Source organism: Trachurus trachurus (genome assembly GCF_905171665.1).
Source record: "Trachurus trachurus genome assembly, chromosome: 3".
Lineage (NCBI taxonomy): Eukaryota > Metazoa > Chordata > Actinopteri > Carangiformes > Carangidae > Trachurus > Trachurus trachurus.
Genome location: NC_139893.1, coordinates 27,103,378 through 27,127,233, shown reverse-complemented (window position 1 = coordinate 27,127,233; position 23,856 = coordinate 27,103,378). Strand labels below are relative to the sequence as shown.

Sequence of the window (23,856 nt, the reverse complement as noted above, 5' to 3'; positions counted from 1 at the left end):
ATTTCCAGGATGAACTAATTTGAACGGCTGCTGATTGATATTCTGTTGATGAATGAAGTGATGCTGTGACTGCTCTCTCTCCTCACGAGCTTCAAACCGGAGGCGCAACATCATGTGACCATGTTGTGTGTTGTTTGCTGTGTAGTGAACACTGGAGCCTGTAGGGGGCGTTTGCAGGAGGTCAATGTCACTGTCCCCAAACTCTGCCTGTGTCCACGGGCAAGATGCTGAGTCCTGACCAACTGCTGCTCCGTGGTGGACCGTTGACCCCTGACCTCCTGGACAGGAAGTCACATGAGAGGTGGAGGCTGTGGTCGATATCTGGACGGTGACCTGAGTCGACAGAAGACGCACTGAGTCAGCAGCTCTGATGTCTGAAGTCTGGACACTGGGAAGGGCTTCCCACACTCCTCACACTGGACACACACACACACACACAAACACACAGGCCAATAAATTGTAACTGATGCTACAAAACAGAGACACCTTCCAGTGACATAACAACATGATGAGTGATGATGTCATCAGCCTCCATAACCCCGACCTTGAGGATGTGAATCCCTGATTCTTCAGTCGTCATCTTCTCCATGACCTCTGGGATCTCCTCCATGTTCTCCACATCCCACAACCTGACAGTCCCGTCCTACAGACACACACCGAGGGTCAAACAGCTGCAGCAGGATAGTGAATGTCTGAGATCAACTCAACATCTGGTTTAACATCTGCAATTTTTCTTCTCCCAGAAACATATTGTACATTACAGAGCGGTGGATTAGTTGTTCACTGGACCAGTACCTTGGAGGCAGAGGCAACACACTTCCTGTCTGCGCTGACTGACACATCTGTCACCCAGTCACCGTGGCCCTGTCACACAAACACTGTCAGTCACTGGTCATGTCAACATGTGAATTGAAGCACCATGAGTTTCACCACCTTGAGGATGAGTGTGGGGCACAGGGACGACATATCCCAGAGTGCAACAGTCCTGTCGTAGGAGCCGGAGACCAGCAGGTTGGCTGAGGAAACAGGTGTTGATTACTCAGAGGTCATGACCTGAGCTATCACAGTCTCACTCGGAGGTCTCACCATCAGCAGAGAAGCTGCAGCAGCTCACGCTGCCTTCATGGCCTCTCTGCAGCAATGTCCCGCCATGAGATCGAAACCCCCCTGCCTGAAGCTCCCACAGCTTCAGCGTTTTGTCCCATGATGCCGTGCAGAGGAAGTGCCCGTTGTTGGTGAAGCAGCAGTCGGAGACGACGTTGCCATGTGTACTGAGAGAGAGGCACAAAACGACAATAAGACAGGGAGCCTGACGATGGAGCTTCTCTGTGTCTGGTCTCACCTGTTGATGGACACCGTGGTCTTCTGGACCAGCACGTCCCACAGCCGGATGCTGCGGTCCGCTGACACTGTGGCCACTCGCTGACTCTGAGGGTCGAACCTGCAGCGTGTTATGGTGGAGCGGTGATGACCTGGAGGGGGAGACGGATTCACCTTCGTAAAAAAAAAAACTAACACAGACACCAGGTTGTACCGCTGTCGTACCGCTGACATGGTGCAGTGTCTGTCCGCTCGCTGCATCACTGATGTAAATGCCGTTCTGAGGATCAGCAGCACAGACAATGAGTCGGCTGTCAGCTGAGACGCTGCAGGAGGTCAGCAGGCCGCCGTGACTCCACTTCCACTGTAGGACGGAGGTCAGAGCTCAGTCAGTGTAAGTTCAATCAATTCATAGACCTGTGTTGGTTAAGTTTTGTTGATCAGGTGCTTGGTGAGTGAGGTGAAAATGTAAAGCACAGAGTTCAACGTGATATCTTCAGATCAGACTTCAAAGGATCAATTACGATCAATAATTTATCAATACTATTGTTCTATCAGTAAAGCAGTCTATTAATAAACTTAATGAACCATGTCACTTCTTCTCTACTAGAATGATTTTAGCAGCAGTGTGGTTCCCACATCATTGTTTTTAGATACAAAAACTTTTTATTTGAAGTAATTGTCATCTTCTTTCATTTTCCAACAAAACAAAACTTTTTGTCTTAAATTAATTCACATTTGTTTATGAAATAAAAGGAAACAAAAGATGAAACACAACAACAGAGAACAGAGTAAGAGAGCAGACAAGAGCCTCCTGACATCAGTAGTAATCATCTCTTCAGTCCAGAGGAACAGGACCGGGGCCGTGGGAGGTTGCCAGTTTGAAACCCCAGAGTACAACTGTGCAGCAGAAAACTCACCAGAGTCTGTCCTGTCTCCAAGTCCCAGGCCACCATCGTCTTATCCCAGGAGACTGTGATCATCCTGATGTACACACAGAGTGACGAGGATGAGGATGAGGATAATGATGACGAAGAAGGTGTGTGTTTCAGCTCATGCTCACCTGTTGCTGTTTGGGATCACAGCACATTCAGTGATGGTTTTTTCATGAACTCCATCAAACTTCCTCAGAGGTTGGCAGCTCTCCACATCCTGCACAGGTCAAAGGTCAACAGGACATCAGCAGCTTTCTGTCAGCATCACAGCTGATCAGTGAGGGAGTATTAACCAATTGAAAAATATAATATAATATATATATATATATATATATATATATATATATATATATATATATATATATATATATATATATATATATATATATATATATATATATATATATATATATTTATTCATATGATTTTTCATCATATATTTATAACATGTATGTATTGTTTTTGAGTCACAGCCTTGTGTTTTTAAACAGCCACCAGCTGGTGAAGCTAAATGCAAACTTCTGCACTTCTGGAAAAAAGTAATATAATAAATAAATTCAAAAAGTCATGGTGAATCAAATATGAGAACATAAGTGGGTGTATGTGGGGGTTGAAATGACCGTACAGTGAGGGTGGAGGAATTAAAGAGCCGCAGCAGGAGTTTGTGGTTGTTTGCAGTTGTTTACCCAGAGGATGGCTGTGCAGTCTGAGGAGCAGCTGAGGAGATGTCTGTCGTTGAAACAGAGTCGAGCAGCAGTAACGGTGCCACTGTGAGCTTGCAACACCTTCACTGGAACCTGCAGGTCAGTGAACACATCAGAGAGCTCAGCAGTATGACCAACTGCATATTAGCATGACACATGATGCTGCCAGTCTCCTCACAGGAGGGAAGCCACGTAACAGGCACAGTTTCAGGTGAAATATAAAACATGTAGTACAGTCAACCAACACATGTTTATCAGAGTGTCAAGTGTAAAACACCCACATCTGTATTTTTCTTGGACATTAAGTATCTTATTGTATTTATCCATTATGATGATAATATTGTTGTTACAACAATCATCATCATCACCAACATCTTCATATTTATGTAACATATGGGACGCTAGGACCCAGGTCACCAGGTGGGGAACCTAGCAACAGCAGCCTCACAGTACATGAGACTAGGATCTCGCGGGACTTTGCAAGTCCACGTTTGTTCTCGTAGCTCACCCTCGTCCATGCTCCTGTTGCCGGCGTCGCAGGTCTGAGAAGAAAAGAGGTACAAACACTTTTCTGGGTCTATATGCTTGTGTTTAATGTTGAGTTTAGATTATTTACCTCTCCTTGCATTCTTAGTGTGTCGGTTGGTGCCATGAGGGTTAAACTGCATTGTACCTCGTACCTGTAGGCCTTACCTCGTAGCAGTTTAAGGTGGGAGCTACTAATAATGTCCACCTAATATGATGTTGCCACCCGTCTGCTGCTGTACATTCTGTGGTTTATTTAACTTTGTATTTCCTGTTATATTACTTCTCAGTGCATTTTAGTGTGTCTGTTGGTGCCATGAGGGTTAAACTGCATCGTACCTCGTACCTGTAGGCCTTACCTCGTAGCAGTTTAAGGTGGGAGCTACTAATAATATGTCCACCTAATATGATGTTGCCACCTGTCTGCTGCTGTACATTCGGTGGTTTATTTAACTTTGTATTTCCTGTTATATTTGTAGATATTAATCATCAGCACTTTATGACAAGCAGCATTAGCTGTCCCAGTCTATCTACTGTATTACCTGGATGCGCTACAGCTTAGCTCAAAGCAGGTACGAGAGACTGGGCATGGGTATCATCTGGGTCAGTTTTAATAATACTGTTGAATTTCTTGTAATGTATTTATTCTGTCTTGTAGGCTGAACTGGCGACACACGTCGGCAGGGCAGCCATTGTTCTCTCCTCCCAGAAATCCTTATAATTAGTGTCTCCATTTTTGTTTTTGTTTTGTTGCGCTTATCTTGATAGTTGTGACCATCCACCTTTCCATGGTGTCGTAGAATTTAATGTTTACTCTGGAAGTGTGCAGTGCCTTCGAACCTTTAAGTATACAGTGGTTTTGAGCTGTTTAAATGTGCAGTGCCTTTGAACCTTTAAGTGTGCAGTGTCTTTGAAGTGTGCAGTGCCTTCGAACCTTTAAATACATAACAGTATTCACCTGGTTATGTGTGTGTCCAACTCTAGGTATCAGCCTTATCAAATACAAAAGTATTGATTTTATTGTTGAGGGGATATTGTTAAAATAAACTTTATTTTTGTACAACTTCAAGAGCCTCTGCTTGTCCTTGCCCTAATAGGTATTAACCTGAGTGGGGAGTGGTTGCTGTAAATTATTCACACTGCGTGTAGTCCAGGGTCTCTCCCCTTTAAAGAGAGTGGCGTTGTCATACACAAGTAATCCTAGTGCCGGTCACATTTGGCGTTGTCGGCAGGATAGCGGAGGCTTTTTTTTTTTTTTTGTGTGTGTTTTGTTTTTGGTTTTTTTTTATTTATTTGGAGGCACTAAGGTAGCAAAGGTTGGGGGTGGAGGAGGAGGACAGTGGTTGCCCAAGAGGAGATCCAGAGGACATCCACCGCACTCTAGCTGCAACACCGCCCTCTAGCTGCAACGCCGAACCACCAGCGTTTTACAAACACAGTGGACAAAGACATTATTCTTGGGGGGGGTTCGCTTACCCATGTCCAAGAATTGATTGTTGGGTGTTGTTTTTTGTTTTTTGTTTTTTGAGAAAGTCAATTAAAATGTCTGAATCAGAGGAACAAATCAGAGCCTTGACTGAACTTGTTCAGCAACTAAAAGCAGAAAATAATAGACTCAAAGATGGGGGAAACGGAACAGTAAATGTAGAGGCCCCTGGGCCATCTAGCCGTGTAGTAACTAATAATGTCAGTAGTGATTCAACGGGGCGGGTGTACATGTATGCACCAAGAGAGAGGAAATGTCCACGGTTTTCAGGAGATATAGCTCAGGATGGGTTAACTGTAGAAGACTGGGTAGAAGAAGCAAAAAAGTCACTGTCTGTGCAGCACACACAGGTTGAACAAGCAACATTTCTTTGTGATCTGCTAGATGGGGAAGCTAAGCGGGAGGTAAAATTTAGCTCTCCAACTGATAGAGCCACACCAGAGGCTATTTTCACAATACTGCTTGATAATTTTGGGTGTGATCAAACATATGTGAGCTTACAGAGACAATTTTTTCAACGCCGGCAACAGGATAATGAGTCCATACGTGAGTTTTCCCATGCTTTGTTGCATTTGATGGAACTACTTGAAAGTAAAGATCCAAGGGGGGTTTCAAATTCAGATTTGGTGATTCGTGACACATTCATTGAAAACGTACGTGACACCAAATTACAGCGTGACTTGGCCCACTTGGTTCGGCAACATCCTAACCATTCCTTCAAAGATGTACGTAATGCAGCTATTAAATGGGAAAAACGAGGGCCCCCTGCTTGTGGACAAAGAGCACGAGCATACTCCTGTGATTCAAATGCTTCAGGATTAGGTCAAGGTGATGTCGACACCAACGCCATTGCTGCTAGGTCCAGTGATGAGCTGGCAGAATTGAAGGAGTGTTTACGTAAACAGCAAGTACAGCTAGATGCCATTCTTAAACACTTAGGCTCTTCCTCCAATGCCCCTAATTATACAAGCCCCCAGGATCCCCCCAGCAGCAGCAGGCCAAAACAATACCAGTTCCAGCCAGATGGAAAACCAATATGCATGCGGTGTCACAAGGCAGGTCATATTGCTAGATTTTGTCGGGTTGAAATGGGTGGGCTCCTTGGGGGGGTGGGATCACGGGGACGGGGCCAATGGGTGGGAGCAAGAGTGAATGCAGTGGAGCAGCAGGAAAACTAGCGCCCTCTGGTGTTGGGAACCCGATACCAGAAGGGGGATTTGTGGGTTCAAAACAGGCAAGTCTGGCATCCCGGCTAATTGGACGCTGCCCAGTAGTAAAGATCAGAGTAGGGGGGGTAGAGGTGCCGTCCTTACTTGATACTGGATCAATGGTAACTACTGTAACACAGGCTTTCTTTGAACAGTATCTGATGCCACAAACAAATGAGCAACTGAAATCTTGTACCTGGCTCCAATTAACAGCAGCTAATGGATTAGATATTCCATATTTGGGGTATGTGGAGTTAGATGTTGAAGTCCTCGGCACCACCCTCCCACAGATGGGCATCCTGGTGGTAAAAGACCCCCCTGATCCAGCTTCCCAACAAAGGAAAACTGTAGTACCTGGTCTGTTGGGAATGAACATTATCAGTGGCTGCTACTCTGTATTATTCAGGGAACATGGTGACAATCTCTTTTCTTCTCCTCTAGTAAAACAAGCTGAGAGGGAATGGGGGCGTGCATTGTCAGAGTACCAACAGATGGACCGCCTCTTGCAGACCGGCCATGTAGGGGAGGCTGTGACACCACCGGGACCGGCAATCCGGATACCAGCGGGCTCCCTACAGTTCGTCCAGGCCACCTGCAACCAAGGCCCAGGCCCAGCCCTTGGTACTGTATTGCTGGAGCCTTTGCCCTATGGAAAAGGTCGGTTACCCATGAACCTACTCATATCTAACGCCCTCCTCACTGTTTCCAGAGGAACTGTCAACATCCCTGTTGTTAATGTTGGTGAGGAAGACCAGTGGCTGAGATCAAAAACAGTGTTGGGGACGTTACATTTGGCCGATCTGCATTCCTCTTCCCAGGCTGTACAGGTGGAGGAGCAGACACAGGACGAAGGCCGCCAGGTGGTATTCATCCAGTCTACGGCAGTAGAGGCCTCCCCCCCCCACCCCCTCCCTGGCCTGAGTGAACTGAATTGGCCCGATCTCCCTGTTAATGATGCACAAGCAGCCAAGAGTTTGCTGACAAAGTACCAAGACGCATTCAGCCTGGATGATGGGGATTTGGGCTGTACTGACCTGATCTACCACGAGATCCCGCTGATAGATGACACCCCTGTTCGTCAGCGGTACCGCCGTCTCCCCCCATCTCAATTTTCACTTGTCAAGTCCCACATACAAGAACTGTTACAGCGAGGGATTGTGAGAGTGAGCTCCAGCCCTTACTCCTCCCCCATCGTAGTTGTCCAGAAAAAGTGTGGTGACATCCGGCTGTGTGTCGATTATCGACAACTCAACGCCAAGACGAGGAAAGACGCATATCCACTGCCGCGCATTGAAGAATCTTTGGATGCTCTTACTGGTGCCAAATGGTTCTCAACGCTCGACTTGGCAAGTGGATACAACCAGGTGCCAATGTCAGAGAGAGACAAAGAGAAGACGGCATTCTGCACCCCGTTTGGCCTCTTCGAGTTTAACAGAATGCCATTTGGACTTTGTAATGCGCCAGGAACTTTCCAGCGCCTAATGGAACGTATCTTCGGGGATCAGAGTTTTCAGTCATTGCTGCTGTATTTGGACGATATCATAATTTTCTCCACATCCTTCAGTCAACACCTGCAGCGGTTGGAGATGGTCCTGAGTCGGCTCCAGCAGCATAACCTGAAACTGAAGATGTCTAAATGCCATTTTTTTCAGCGGGAGGTGCGATACCTTGGTCATATCATCTCCCCTGCTGGTGTGGCAACCGACCCAGAGAAGACCAGAGCAGTGGCAGAGTGGAAGCGCCCATCCACCGTCACTGAATTACGCGGCTTCTTGGGTTTTGCCTCCTTCTACAGGCGTTTTGTAGAAGGGTTCGCAAAGCATGCAGCCCCGCTTCATCGACTGGTTGGAGAGCTAGAAGGAAGCAAGAAAAAACCAAGGTCAAAGGTCAGTGCCAAGTTGGAAGGACAGTGGAGTGAGTCATGTGAAAAAGCATTTCAGACACTTAAAAACAAGCTTGTCACTACTCCTGTCCTTGGCTACGCCGACTTCAAGAAGCCCTTTATCCTAGAAGTGGATGCCAGCCACCAGGGCCTGGGTGCAGTACTTGCTCAAGAACAGGATGGAGCCCGTCGGCCAATCGCATTTGCCAGCCGGGGGCTTAGACCAAGTGAACGAAACATGTCAAACTACAGCTCCATGAAATTAGAATTCCTTGCTTTGAAGTGGGCCATCACGGAAAAGTTCAGGGAATACCTTCTGGGGACGGCTTTCACCGTGTACACAGACAACAACCCCCTGAGCTACCTCCAGACGGCCAAGCTAGCAGCTGTAGAGCAACGGTGGGCATCCGAATTGGCCAGTTTCAACTTTGACATTAAATACCGCCCCGGAGCAGCCAACCGTAATGCTGATGCCCTTTCCCGTCAACCGAACACCCCAGCAGTACATTCCATTTCTGACATTGTGCCTGGTTTTAACATCCCATCACAAATGACTGGCCCCAAAAAGTACTCTCCCACACAACCACAGCTCACTGGTAACGTCATGGCAGTGGACGCAGCGCCGGTGCGGGAGAAGGCTGATCTGCAGGCCCTGCAAGCCACAGACCCAGTGGTCAAAGCATTTCTCCCCTACTGGAGGAGAGGACGCCCCCCAAACAGAGCAGAACGGTCTAGAGAACCCAACCAGGTTTTGGAGCTTGTCCGACAATGGAGGAGAATCAAGGAAAAGGACAATGTGCTTTACAGAGAGGTACAGATGCCCCCAAGCCGACAGACAGTTCACCAGCTGCTATTACCAAAAGCATTACAAGCAGAAGTACTGACCAGTTTACATGACAATCACGGCCACCAGGGGGCAGAAAGGACGACAGCCTTGGTCAGAGAAAGATGCTACTGGCCAAATATGCGTTCAGACATTGACCAGTGGTGCAAAGAGTGTGAACGTTGCATCATTGCCAAAGCAGTGCGGCCCTCAGTCCGGACGTTCATGGGACATCTGACGGCCTCCAAACCTTTAGAGGTCGTTGCCATTGACTTTACCACCTTGGAAAGAGCCAGTGATGGGAGAGAGCATGTCTTGGTCGTGACCGACGTTTTCTCCAAATTCACTCAAGCATATCCAACATCCGACCAGAAGGCCCATACTGTTGTTAAAATCCTCACGGAAAAATGGTTTTACACCTATGGAGTGCCTAAAAGAATTCATTCGGACCAAGGCCGCAACTTTGAAGGTGAACTACTCAAACGCCTTTGCCAGCTGTATGGGATTGCAAAAAGCAGGACGACCCCTTACCACCCGGAGGGAAATGGACAATGCGAGAGGTTTAATCGAACCCTCTTTGATCTTTTGCGCTGCCTCCCAGGAGAGAAAAAGCGAAAATGGCCTCAATTGCTCCCCCAGTTGGTGTTTGCTTACAATACAACAGTCCACCAGTCAACAGGTCATTCACCATACGAACTGATGTTTGGTCAGAAACCCCAGCTACCTGTTGACCTACTACTGGGGCAAGCGGATGAGGAGCCAGCTTCAATCACACCAGATGACTGGGTCACCAAGCATCAAGATCACTTGGCTTCTGTGTATGTGGCAGCTAAAAAGCATTTGGAGGCAGCTGCCACAGCCAGAGAGCAGCGTCAACCTCCAACAACCACAGCCATCCTTCCAGTTGGCACTCTGGTCTATCGGAAGAACCATGTACTAGGACGTAGAAAAATCCAAGATGTCTGGGAATCAACAGTCTACCAAGTGGTGAAATGCCTGGATAATGTCGGTACAGTATACAAGATCCAGTCCCGATCCAACCCAGAACAGCAGAAAACTGTTCATCGCTCTGAACTAAGACCAATCACTGAGAGAGGCGTGCTGGTCTCAGAACCACTAGTGGCCCCCCCTCCCCCCAGACAGAGGGATGAAACCCCCCCCTTAGGAAACGCTAGCGAGGATGAGGACAGCAACAGCAGCCTTCTGTCAGGTTTCATCAGCTCCCCCTGTAACGTTAGCTCTATTGCCGAACAGGAGCCAGCCCCAGACCCCCAGCCCCCAGAGACTGGCCTTGTGTCCATGGAAGAACCTGCAGGTCTCCCAGAGAGCAATCCACCCTCTCCTGAAGGGCCAGAAACAGCCCTCCAGTTCTTGTTGGGACCAGAGATGATACGACGCTCCCACCGAACCACAGCTGGGCAGCATTCAAACCCATTCCGTCTACCCCAACCCCTAGCCCAACGGCCCCCAGACCCTTTAGCACACAGGCCACGAGACTAATGTTCCTGCTAAGTAAAGTGAGTTATGTCACCGGGACGGCGACCTTTTAAAGTGGGGGTGTATGTAACATATGGGACGCTAGGACCCAGGTCACCAGGTGGGGAACCTAGCAACAGCAGCCTCACAGTACATGAGACTAGGATCTCGCGGGACTTTGCAAGTCCACGTTTGTTCTCGTAGCTCACCCTCGTCCATGCTCCTGTTGCCGGCGTCGCAGGTCTGAGAAGAAAAGAGGTACAAACACTTTTCTGGGTCTATATGCTTGTGTTTAATGTTGAGTTTAGATTATTTACCTCTCCTTGCATTCTTAGTGTGTCGGTTGGTGCCATGAGGGTTAAACTGCATTGTACCTCGTACCTGTAGGCCTTACCTCGTAGCAGTTTAAGGTGGGAGCTACTAATAATGTCCACCTAATATGATGTTGCCACCCGTCTGCTGCTGTACATTCTGTGGTTTATTTAACTTTGTATTTCCTGTTATATTACTTCTCAGTGCATTTTAGTGTGTCTGTTGGTGCCATGAGGGTTAAACTGCATCGTACCTCGTACCTGTAGGCCTTACCTCGTAGCAGTTTAAGGTGGGAGCTACTAATAATATGTCCACCTAATATGATGTTGCCACCTGTCTGCTGCTGTACATTCGGTGGTTTATTTAACTTTGTATTTCCTGTTATATTTGTAGATATTAATCATCAGCACTTTATGACAAGCAGCATTAGCTGTCCCAGTCTATCTACTGTATTACCTGGATGCGCTACAGCTTAGCTCAAAGCAGGTACGAGAGACTGGGCATGGGTATCATCTGGGTCAGTTTTAATAATACTGTTGAATTTCTTGTAATGTATTTATTCTGTCTTGTAGGCTGAACTGGCGACACACGTCGGCAGGGCAGCCATTGTTCTCTCCTCCCAGAAATCCTTATAATTAGTGTCTCCATTTTTGTTTTTGTTTTGTTGCGCTTATCTTGATAGTTGTGACCATCCACCTTTCCATGGTGTCGTAGAATTTAATGTTTACTCTGGAAGTGTGCAGTGCCTTCGAACCTTTAAGTATACAGTGGTTTTGAGCTGTTTAAATGTGCAGTGCCTTTGAACCTTTAAGTATACAGTGTTTTGAGCTGTTTAAGTGTGCAGTGCCTTTGAACCTTTAAGTGTGCAGTGTCTTTGAAGTGTGCAGTGCCTTCGAACCTTTAAATACATAACAGTATTCACCTGGTTATGTGTGTGTCCAACTCTAGGTATCAGCCTTATCAAATACAAAAGTATTGATTTTATTGTTGAGGGGATATTGTTAAAATAAACTTTATTTTTGTACAACTTCAAGAGCCTCTGCTTGTCCTTGCCCTAATAGGTATTAACCTGAGTGGGGAGTGGTTGCTGTAAATTATTCACACTGCGTGTAGTCCAGGGTCTCTCCCCTTTAAAGAGAGTGGCGTTGTCATACACAAGTAATCCTAGTGCCGGTCACATTTATAATATATTCGTAATCACCAGCAATGACCATCTACAGAGGAAGCTCTAAGGAAGTTAATAGTCTTTTATTATAAAATTTAGTGGATTAGATTCGCAGCTGCCTCTGCTTTCGTCTTGTCCATACCACTACGGTAATACTGACTTTATTTATATTTTTTGTACCCGTTTAGTACTATGTTCATTTATGTTTTAACGTTACATCATTGCGTCAGGTTATTTGGTACAGACTTCAGTTTCTGCTATTTATATTTACATTACAAGATTTTTTTCCCCTCTCTGTTTATTGACCACTGTCAATAAACGCACCGCCGTCCTGCTAGCTGCTGGCTACTTGCTGGGTTGACTGATGAATTAACCTTCAGTTGCCTTTGGTTTTACCTGAGACAGTCGGTTCAAGTCTGCTGCTGCACCTCCCTCCTCCTCCTCCCTCTCCTCCTCTTCCTCCTCCACTGACAGCGGGTCGATATTTGTTGACATTTCATAAACTGTGCGTAAAGAGTTGACGTTAGAGAACAGAGTTTTCTCCCCATGTGGCGTGGCGGTCACCACAGCAACAGTCCCCCTGGCAACTTCCGACGGGGCCTTCACGAGCTGTGGGACATTAGAAGATTTCGAGTGTGATGGACGATCACGGGGAAATGAGCCTGACAGCAGCGCCAAGCCCATGAATCCTAAAATCTGCTTTTGCGGCCCTCTATTACTGCCAATAATGCTGCCAAAATTCACACACCTACTATAAACGTATTTAATTTTCTAATCCGTATACACTTGAACAACTAGATGTGAGAACTTTTTTTGTTGTAGATGCAGTGGTTAAGGCCATGGAAGCAGACAACAGATGTTTCTTCTGATCTTTCAATTTATATTTGGCAAAGTCAGAAACTAACAGAGAAACACTACATTAAACCTCAAAGAGCTGCTCAGTTGCAGCAGTGTGTTGTTTACATGATCCTTTTATCAGCCTGGCATGTTTTTACCCATCTATTCTCTTTAATCTGAAATTTAAGAAAATTCCAGACTACAAACTAGTCCGATATATCCGCTGTGTGAGTGATATAGTGGGAGACTAATTATCATCTAGATTCTGGACCAACTAAAAGTAACAGAATAAACCAATAGACAATGTATCTACTGTAAACAACACGTCATCTGCTTTGTCCCTTTGGTTTTAAATAACTGCAACAACAAAACTAGAACTACTATTAAAATGAGATTCAAAAGCTTCTCAAAGTAGCGTGAGGAACTATTGTGTCAAACATCAAACACAGGCAGATCCTCGTCATCCTCCATCCTGTACCTGACCGTTTCCCTCCTTACCCATCCGCTCTTTATTCTCCTCATTCTTCCAACGACACCGAATGCGTCACAACTCACTAAACAAGAAGTGTGTAAGAAAGCATCTCTAAGAAAAATACAAAATATTGACTTATGGATAAACATTTTATTATTCAAAATAAGAATCACAATAAAATGCAGTGAGTGCAGAGCAGACGGAGCTGGTCGTCCTCACGGAGGACAAACGTCCTGCTGGTTCACCAAGTTTGATGAGATCGCGCACTCTTCAGTCTGTAAAAACACAAACACATCAAAGAAAATAAATGTCTGACTGTATGTACTTGAATGAACAGTTACATGTGTTTTAAGCTGTTGCAACACATCACTTTGTGGTTATTGACGTCACTTTAAGTGTCTGTGTGACCTCTAACCTTTTGAGCAGCTCCCCCGTCAACACCTGTTCATCTCCACCATCCCCGTCCTCGTCACTGTCCTCCGAGCTGCTGTCTGACTCCTCCTTCTTACTCTTCTTCTCCTGTTTTGCTTTGTGTTTGTGCTTCTTGTGTTTCTTCTTCTGTGGAACAGTCAAACAAGAAGAGGAGGAGAAAGAAGAAGAAGTTGTCAGAGTAAGAGTCAGACGGGTCGATTTCATTCATCTTTTCTTTCTTATCATGTCACCTTTTTTTCCTTCTTGTGTTTGTGCTGCTTCTTGTTCTTGTGTTTCTTATCTCTGCTCCTCCTCCTGGGTCTCTCCTCCTCGCTGGGGGAGCAGAGGGAGGACGGCCGTCCTCTGACTGAACAGGTAAAGAACAACAGGTGAAGTTCAGTCAAGTTTTCACTGGTTTACACTCACTCATACCTTGCTCTGCAGCCTAAAATACCTACTACAGCAGTGTATGTGGATTCATCTGCTGTAACAGTCCCCAACTAAGTCTCTGTTTACCCCTGCTTGTTTGATCCTTTTTCAAAATAAACTTTTTTTACTACTTACTATTTTTTTGTTCATTTACAAATTTTCTCTCAGTTGGAACAAATGACCCGAGAGACACAGACAGAGGGAGGGAGTTCAGAGACGGACTAACAGATGGTTTGTAGACAACAAGGAAGTGTTGGGTCAGTAATATGGGAATGGCTGTATCGAGAAACCTAGGTAACCTGTGACCTGCTCTCTCACTGGCTGGTTTCTCTCTCTGTTCATAGCAGAGCAGGTTGTGATGATAAACTGTATAATAACAGTATGACTGTAAAATGTTTGAGCAGCCGTAACATCCTGCTTGTTGTTACAGTGCTACTCTGTTGTCTGCTGATCCTGTGGACTCACTGAGAGCAGCTGATGGAGGCGGCAGCTTCGGACCAAACTCCTCCTGAGACGAAGCCACAGCTGACAATCAAACACAGAGAAAGGGAGAGAGAAGTTATGATGTCACAGCATGTCACACCTGCTGTCAGTTCATTAATGAGTCAGGTCTGAGGACAAAGGTAAAAGAATAACACACAGGTATGCCAAATGTCTGTAATAAACTCTTCGGGTTATTCCACCAAAGTCAGACTTAAGGTTTTAGCAGTGACCATGACTGAAACCTTCCTGTGTCGTTTTTGCAATGGGGCGAGAATCTGTGACTGACTGAGACGGCCTCCTCCGAGAGGCCGAGATCAGATCAGCTACATGAATAGTACTCGTGTGGGAAAACCACCAGACTTACAGCGAACAGGTCTGAAACATGGTGTGGTGCCTCAGAACTCCCACTGTAACCAAACGCCACACACAGCTTGTAAAGATTTGATGCTGACGGTTTTTCTGGCTTATAAGATAAAGGAACTAAAGAGGTTCTACGTTCAGGTCAGAGGTGGTTAAACTCAATGCACCCTGAGTTTATGGATAGTGTTTATGTTTGTAAAAGGCCGCGAGGAAGAAAGAGGAAGGTTACCTGTCAGCTGGTGGGGTTTCGAGGTGGATGAGGGAACTGAGGTGGCGGTGGAGGAGGAGGTTGCTGAGGTAACGGAGGTGGTGGTGACGTTTGAGATGTTGAAAAGATTCACAGCCTGTGGCTCCGTTTTCCCCTTTTCCTCCTTTGTGTCTTCCTCCTCTTCCTCACTTTCTCCCTCTGATGAAGAGGATTTCTCATCAGAGGAGCCGGCGAAGATGGCCTTAAACAGATCCATAGGAGGCCTGCTCTCCTCCTCCTCCTCCTCCTCCTCTTCATCACTCTCCTTCCTCTTGTCTGAGTTTTGCTGTGTCTGTGGACAGAAAACAGTTTAGTGGCTTTACAAGGAACCAATTAGATTCTCGTGTCCTGATCTCGACCCCTTAATGACCGAACCCTCGGTGGGCGGAGTCTGGACACCTGTACCTGTGGAGGTGGAGCAGCAGTTGCGCTTTGATCCTGTTTTGTCTCAGTTTGTTCTCTCACAGAGCTGAGCATGTCGCTGAGAGCGTCTCTCTCCTCCTCCTTCTTCTCCTCCCCCTGCTGCTGCTGGGCTGACATGTCCCACCTCGACTTCTTCACCGGCTCCAGAGGCTTTGGAGGAGCTGAGGTGGAGGAGGAATTGAGGTCATGTTACCAGGAGAGAACATGTTGATTTAAAAATGAGCAGGAGAAAAAGTTCTGCGGGGAAAAAGGGAAATGCAGAGAGGGATCTAAGGTGAACTGATGTGAACTAGTGCCGGTCAGTAAACCCACCTGTCACGTCTCTGTTCTCTGTCACCGTCAGGAAGTTGAAGACTGAGAACTTGTCCCTCTTCACTTTGGGCAAACCCACCAGACCTGAGCTGAAGGACCAATCAGAGCGAGTCAGAGACAGGAACAGGTGCTACACACACCGCACTGAGTGAAATGAGAGTGATGTCATACCCAGGATAGGGGTCGGGGACGTTGAACCTCTTGCAAAGCAGTTTGTCCGGATACCAATCGAAAGTCTCTCTGGTCAGTTTCCCAAACATCTTCATCTTGACAGCCGCCTGTTTGTCGTCCACGTCTCCCTGATGATGCAGCAAAACAAACATGAAACAGACAACAACACTTTTATCACTAAACTCATAAACTCAACATGTAAATGCCAAACATGTCGCTTGTCCTTGTCAGGCTTCAGTAGACAGGATGACTGTGTATCTGGGGATCTGTTTAGCAACTGGGTATTAATTGGTTACTGGGGTAAATCACCGTGGCAAGACTGAAAACTGAGTTAAACCTGAGCAGAGCACAGACTTCTATAAGCTAACAGGTGTCAGTGGGCGTGGTCCACAGGTACTGTCCTACCTCCTGGTCCTGGGGGACCTCCACGGTGTCCTCGTCCTCCTGCTGTTTGGCACTGGTGAAGCGGGAGGAGAGCGAGGAGGAGGTGGGTCTATAGAGGATGGAGGCTCGGACAAACTCCTCCCTCTCCCGGCTGCGTTCCCACTCCGTCATCCCCGGGTCCAGACTCTGCTCCAGGGCATCTGACACACAAACCAGGTTCAGCTGTGAGTCCTGCACGAGGCTGCCAGCGGTGTGTGACGTGACGGGCTGGTGTGGGACAGACACTCCTACCTTTATCTCCCTGTCTGAGGCGACTCAGGTAGAGTTCGTAGCGCGCCTGTTTGCTCGGCGTCTGCTCAAACGGCCGGAAGGTCTGAGATGTCTGGACGCCTTTCCACGCTGCCAGAGCCTGCTGCTGCTGCTGCTGCTGCTGCTGCTGCTGCTCCTGCTGATGATGATGATGCTGATGATGATGATGCTGATGATGCTGCTGCTGCAGGGAGGAAGACACCGCACTGCTCAGAGTTGATGACCTTGACGACGACCCCCCTGGCCGCAGCACATCTCTGGACTCTGTGGTCGGAGTCTGGTTGGAGGGACGGTTGGAGGTGCTGCGGAGGTTGAGAAGTCGCTCCCGGTCTTCAGGTTTCAGCAGCTCCAGGACTGAACTGGGACCTGGTCAAGATCCAGGAGCAGAACAGAGACACCTGATGCCACCTGAATGTTTCAGCATCATCACTGACCTTAGATCAGTTCAGGTCCTAACCTGTTTGGACTCAGTCAGGAACTTGTGTTTGAAGAATGTGATGTGCTTAGACATAAACTCAAATAACAACAGTTAGATTTATTATTAAGTCATAATAATATGGTGAATCATGGTTTTTGGTATTTTTGCTTTTTATTGTTTTGTTGCAGATTCATTTTCAATTAATTGTTTCAGCTCCACTTCCCTGACTGTGACGTCGGCATGTGGCCACCAATAAAAATCTGTTCACTTCTAACTGTTGATAATTATTCAGATAATAATAATAATAATAATAATAATAATAATAATAATAATAATAATAATAATAATAAGAAGAAGAAGAAGAAGAAGAAGAAGAAGAAGAAGAAGAAGAAGAAGAAGAAGAAGAAGAAGAAGAAGAAGAAGAAGAAGAAGAAGAAGAAGAAGAAGAAGAAGAAGAAGAAGAAGAAGAAGAATAAGAATAATAATAATAATAATAATAATTTAAACCAACCTTTAAGACATTGTGACTGTGAAAAAAATATTGACAAATGATTCAAAGTCAAGAATCATTTGATTAACAACAACAAAAACCTGAACCTCCTCCTACCTTGCAGGGCGTCCTCTCCCAGCAGGGTCCTCCTCTGGCCGGAGTCCAGCTGGTGACGTCCTCCCTGTTGAGGCTCCTCTTTGACCATGTGGCCCTTGGAGACCCTGAGGGCCTCGGCCAGAGCAGGGCTGATCCCGGACATACCAGAGACATTGAGGGATGGTTGGAAACGACGGACCGGTCTGTAGTCCCGAGGGAGATCGGGAGGAGGGAAGATCTGTGTAGGGACACGAGGTGTTAGTCTATCCTCCACAGAGACAGACTCAGAGACAGAGTTCATCTCTGCCTTCACAGTTTCTTACCGTCTTTCCCTCAGCTGGTCGTTGGGACAAAGTGAACCCCTCCAGGATTTTACCAAGGTATGAGGCATCTCTACTTCTGTCTACAAACAGCAACAAATAAATAAAACACATCATTATTTTAAACCTGGTTGAAGATTCAGAGTTTAGAGTTTAAAAGAAGCAGCTAATTAATTTGACTTGTTGGTCCTTTGAGACTTAAAAACTGTCTGATCTAATGTTGTTGTTTTAAAGGGATAGTTCAACATTTTGGAAAATTGGCCATAATCGCTATAGTCATAGCAGTAGGTTCGTTCGTTACCTTTATTTGTCGGTGCAAGTTATTTTTAGAACGGCAGAGGAGAGCCGCAAGCTGCTCAGAGCTATGCTACGGAGGCTATTAGGCTAATGGGATTTCTTGGTTTCCCTCATCAAACTCATCAAATACACAATCCAACAACTCCAAAACGCTCTGGTGGACAAGTTGTGACCTGCACATTCACCACGCTATGAGATAATAATGTAACGTTACGAGACTGAGTTGTTTTCTAGGTAAATACAGAGACTGCTTGCTGAAAAACCGTCCCTGAAGGCAACATGCATCAGCAGTTTTGCATGAATTTAACTTCAAAACGGCTCCGTCTCGTAACGTTTTGTTATTATCTCATAGTGTGGTGAATGTGCAGGTCACAACTTGTCCACCAGAGCGTTTTGGAGTTGTTGGATTGTGTATTTGATGAGTTTGATGAGGGAAACCAAGAAATCCCATGAGCCTCTAGAAAGGGGGTTCTAGAAACAGTTTGCACCGACAAATAAAGGTAACGCACCTACTGCTATGACCAGTGTTGGGTAGTAACGCGTTATTAGTAACGCTGTTACTTTTTTCAGTAACTAATAACGTAACGCGTTGTTTTTTTTAAATCAGTAACTCCGTTTCCGTTACCAAACGCTGCGTTACTCCGTTCCTTTCCGTTCCTTTTGGTGAGGTTTTACAGCGGCACACAGTTCCCGTAACATTTTAGCGATCAATAAAGTTTAATTGAATTGAAAGACAGAGCACACAGACACTGTGTGACTGTGCCTCTAGCGTCCCACACGTAATCAAACACGCTCCATGAAGAGGACTGGACAGGTCAGAGCAGGGCCAGAGCGATTCTCTGGGCACGGCATGACGGCGAGCTAAGGTAACGTTAGCAAACGCAGCATCCGAGACCGAAGCTGTGTCCCAGTTCAGGGGCTGCAGCACCTCAACTGGGACACAGCTCGAGAGTCACAGCGAGACACACCAGCACCAACTCCACCCGAGCAGCAGCGGTTGGAGTGCGACAGACGGACTCCAATTATGACACCTGAAACAGTAAACACAGCTGATCGATCGGAAAAAATTACCGCTTGAGTGAATTTACTGACCGTCACTGAAAACAGGTTCTTGAATGTAACCCGGTCAAGACGTATCCTCAAGATTTTTTTGCAGTTCTGTTAAGTCATCATGCTGCTGTATTTGCTCATCATGCAGCATGATGATGATGGTAACATTTTACAGATAAACAGATGTTTTTTCATCAGCATCAGTACAGAACTGAAATGAGGTTAGAGGGGAATTCAATCAACCTTTATTCAATGGGAGCATTGGGAAAAAAAACGTTTTAAAGTAACGAAAAAAGTTACTTTCTTAGTAACGCATTACTTTTTGGTTTAAGTAACTGAGTTACTAACTGAGTTACTTTTTTAATGGAGTAACTAGTAACTGTAACTAGTTACTATTTTTCAGCAACTAGCACAACACTGGCTATGACTATAGCGATTAAGGCAATGGGCCAATTTGCCAAAATGTTGAACTATCCCTTTAAATCAACTATCTTCTCCGACATACATCTAAAGACTCTCCAGGTCTCTGTAGGCAGTGTTACCTTTGCTCTTGGTGTACTGCTTTGGCGCCGTCCAGCCATATAGTCCGTCTCCAGGCTCCTCCCCTCCCAGCACTGTGTCATACCTGGACATGGAGTCTTTGTGGTATACATCTTCATCATCATCCTCTAGGGCGCCCACACCAAACGCCTACAGGTCAAAGATCAGCAGCATGTAGCGAAAGTAGAATAACATCTAACTCTCTGCTTTTAAACACTTGAGGTAGCTCACCTGTCCGGCCACGCCGCCTCTGCGTGAGCGCCTCTGTGTGTCTCCAAACAGTCGACTCCTGGTCTCAGACTGAGGCGAGAACAGGTCAATGTGCTCCGCGGCCCGTTGGCCCAGCAGTGCCAGACCCGGGTCCAGACCACGGTACCCCAGACCCTGAACCCCCAGCTTGGGGTTAAAGTCCACGGGGGTCACATCCTTTGGGGCAAAGGTCACATTTTCTGGAGCAAAGTCGTCGTTGTCGTCCTGTTGGGCAGAGACAGGAAGTCAAATATTAATATTAAACCACAAAGCAGCTTCAACATTAAAGCTTTATTTAAAGCCTTCGTGTCTCAGCAGTGAAAAGCACAATGTCTGCATCTCACCTCAGATTCCTCTGAACCAGCAGGGGGTTGCACACAGCCGTAAACTTTAGCTCCATCATCTGTCAGCAGGAGAACACAAACTAAACCACAGGAAGTCGTAAACACAACATTGAATTGAAAATTGAAAATCTTTATTGTCCACTGTTGCGGAAATTCATCTTTGGCCCCAAAAACATATAATACACACAGACAAGACTGCACAGCACATATAACATACAAATGGGTGGAGTTTCACTTCAGCAACTTATAAACAAACATGTGATGTTGTACGAACCAGTGTGCTGTTGACGAGGTTTCCTCTTGACCCGAGGCCCGACCCCCTGACCCTCCTTCCACCCCATCTTCCTCAGCAGCTCCACACCGATGGAAGACCTGAGAGACAAAACCAACACGCCACAGAGCAACTCAGTGTACACGTCACCTGGGCCCTTGGCTCTCATCGATCGGCCCCCCTGGTGCTCAGTGAAGGGGCCCTGGTTGTGGGTGTGGTCTGTCACCTGGCTGGTGCGATCAGCTCCTCCAGCAGCGTGTCTCCAGGGATCAGGGCGCTCTGGGCGTGGACGGCCTTGGCCTTCTCTCTGGCCTGGTCTCTGCGGCTGGAGGTGAACTCCTGACTGGTGGTGATCTCTCTGGGAGCAATGCCGTGCTCACCAAAGTCCTGTTGCACAACCACACAAACTATAGTTACTTATTTATTTTCATTTAGTATCAGATAAACAAATTAACTTATTACATGAAATCTCCATAATCCTAAAATGTTTCTTGACAAATGTGCCATGTTCTACTCAGAGGAATGTCGTGTCTCTGCGCCTTGACCCCGACACACCAGCAGCTGTGATCTTTATTTGGGTCAAGAAGTGAGGACACTCCTTCAACATGAGTCTCTTCCTCCCCCTCTATGTGTTGTGTATTACCTCCTCGTCCATGAAGTCCTCTGGCCGGGTATGATGTTCCCCAGCTTTCTGTTGCCGTGACGACACAAAGGTTGATGGAGCCCAGCCTGAAAACACAACACAAAACAATCACGTTTTAAATAAATGTTCATTCAAAGTTTCAGACAAACTGAGACAAGAGGTCATCGGGAGATAATTATTTTACACATAAGCAGATACATTTTATCATAATGTAAACATCAGCCAAAGAATGACACAGGTGACGCAGCAGTGACCTTCTTTGGAGCCCACAGTGTTGAAGTAACCGGCTGAAAACCCTCCGGTGAAGGCCCCATGGAACCTCTGGAATCTTCCCCTCTCATCTTTGACTGTCTGCTCATGGAGCGGGATGGGCTTCTTCAAAGGCTCATCTGCAGCAAACACATAAAAGACTCACACATTATACACACACATACCACAACAGATCATATTATATCCTGAATCTAACCTTATTCATTTAGGTGTTGAATATGTACAGTATGTTGAATATGTGGAATGTTAATAAGTTATTGTGTATGTTTCACAAATGATGTGTCTGACAGTAAAGTTGTTCAAGTTAAACAGCTGCTGCTTCATCGCTGACACAGCTTTTACAGTGAGTTTAATAACAGAAGAAACACCCACACACCCTGAACCAAACTTTACACAAAAAAATCTGGTTTACTTTATTCTCTCGCTTACTGGAAAATGTGCCTCAGTAGACTAGTAATTATTATCTTATGTATAAAATATCACGTCAAAGTGTAGGGAAGATTCACACGAAATCATTTAATAATGTATTATCAACCGGATAAACAACTGGAGGTTGCGGTTCGAATGAATGGACATGAATGGAAACAGCCGTTGGTACGTTAACCCGCACGTTCGGGACCGTTAAACAGAAGGATTGTGGATCGGATTCGGTTTCCAAGGAGGGAATGCTAACAGCTCGGACCTGCAGGTAGCTATCTGCTCGTTAGCTTAGCAGCCCGTAGCGACTTGGTGCAGCTCAACTATGCTACTACTACTAATACTTGAACCCCTGCAAGAACCAGGACGTGTGTCGGTACCAGCGGTCGGGTGGTCGAGGCACTGAAATCAAATCTACCTTCCTCCAGAGGCTCCAGAGGAGTTCCATAAGTCACAAAGTCCTCGTCGCTATCACTGTCGGACGCCATGTTTGTACTACAATTACGGGAACCGCAGAGGAACACACATACGAGGCGAAGCGTCAAATATGAAAGCAGCATTCCCAAAATTAAATGGCGGCATCCTGTGGTAGCAACGTGTAACTACAACAGTGTAAAAAGATGTAAATGGTTAATGTTTACCTGGAGTCAGGTGGAGCAGCGTCATATTGATTTTAAACATGTTTGGCAAATGTTGGTCGGGCTTTAACATAGTCAGACCGAAAAAATGTCAACATCTTTACTCAATTTTCCAATGTTTTATCTGATCAACCTCGACCACATGTTTTCCACTGCTGTATCACTTCAGATCAGGTTTTACTATTAAAGTGGATGAAAACCTTTTTTCTGATGATCCACAGCAATTCATCACTCCACTCCGGATTCTCCAGACTGATGATGTTACAACGGGTTAAACACTAACTATGGCTAATGACCTCACCTCACTTCAAATAAACCAAATTGTCACTGTAATGTCACACTGAGTCTGTGTCCTGGTGAGAAATTATTGCCTCCTTGACAAAGTTGCTCATTCTCACAGTCTGCAGTGAGTCTGCAGTGAATTTGTAGTAGCCTAAGCATGTAGGCTAGTGAATCTAGAGTCTGTAGATAGTCTGTAGAGAGTGAGTGTAGTCTGTAGCCTAGTCATGTATCATATTGAGTCTGTGATGAAAGTCTAAGCCTGTAGACAATCTGTGCGACTTTGTGTTAAGTCTATGGTTACAGTACCCATTTCCAATGATTCCAATCCTTTTAACACGCAAATCAATTTCTGTTCTTAATAGTTCTGTCCTCTTTTCTTTGGAAAAATAAGCGGGCCAGGTTAAAACTTAAAGTGTTACAACAGCCCTCTGAAAATGGGGTCTGGGAATACCGGATATCAAATGTTATCAAATTGCATGTCTGTGTTGTTACTTTTGTCACTGGTTTATGACCCCAAATCCACCTGGCTTACTCTTGAGGCGGCCCAAGTCAGCAACATCTTCTCCAAGAAATGGGTTAATCTCAATACTAAGAAGAATGCTATACAGACCTCCCTAAAAGTTTGGAAACTCGTAAGAAAATGTCAAAACCAGGAGGGTTTTCTTTCTCTTCTTACCCCTGTTTATTTAAATCCTGATTTTCCCCCTGGATTACAGGATTAGTTCTTCTCTGTGTGGGCCACTAGAGGCATTAAAAAATAATAAAACTGTTGGTGACTTGATCTTAGTCAGTCAGTCAGAACGAAATACAGCCTTCCCCCAAATCTTTTTTTTTTTTTTTCAGATATTTGCAGGTGC

At 45.9% G+C, this 23,856-nt stretch overlaps 1 protein-coding gene and 1 pseudogene across 2 annotated transcripts; both read right to left on the bottom strand.

Annotated features, from left to right (window-relative positions):
• Positions 1-290: 290 nt before the first annotated feature.
• LOC311008152 lies at positions 291-3,261 on the bottom strand (annotated as a pseudogene). The gene is made up of 11 exons: positions 3,241-3,261; positions 2,942-3,052; positions 2,384-2,472; positions 2,241-2,304; positions 1,546-1,684; positions 1,343-1,472; positions 1,087-1,248; positions 934-1,016; positions 796-864; positions 545-643; positions 291-416 (listed from the first exon to the last, which is right to left on the bottom strand). The product of its transcript is annotated as an uncharacterized misc_RNA (transcript).
• Positions 3,262-13,288: 10,027 nt separating this feature from the next.
• gpatch1 (G patch domain containing 1) lies at positions 13,289-22,580 on the bottom strand. Its single transcript, XM_083997913.1, has 20 exons — positions 22,498-22,580; positions 21,647-21,781; positions 21,393-21,478; positions 20,976-21,136; positions 20,753-20,850; positions 20,479-20,537; positions 20,117-20,359; positions 19,888-20,035; positions 18,002-18,081; positions 17,700-17,916; positions 16,657-17,040; positions 16,387-16,565; positions 15,982-16,109; positions 15,811-15,899; positions 15,481-15,659; positions 15,058-15,367; positions 14,451-14,510; positions 13,808-13,923; positions 13,561-13,703; positions 13,289-13,420 (listed from the first exon to the last, which is right to left on the bottom strand). Exons 1-20 carry the CDS (start codon positions 22,565-22,567, stop codon positions 13,387-13,389), a joined length of 2,919 nt encoding a protein of 972 aa, XP_083854039.1. The 5' UTR covers positions 22,568-22,580; the 3' UTR covers positions 13,289-13,386.
• Between the last annotated feature and the right edge of the window lie 1,276 nt (positions 22,581-23,856).

Coding starts and splice junctions, on each gene's coding strand:
- gpatch1 (XM_083997913.1), bottom strand. CDS start 22,567: ATGGCGTCCGACAGTGATAGCGACGAGGACTTTGTGACTTATGGAACT. Junction 20,851..20,975: donor GAGCTGATCGCACCAGCCAG/GTGACAGACCAC, acceptor TTTGTCTCTCAG/GTCTTCCATCGGTGTGGAGC. Junction 16,110..16,386: donor AGGTCCCCCAGGACCAGGAG/GTAGGACAGTAC, acceptor CTGCATCATCAG/GGAGACGTGGACGACAAACA.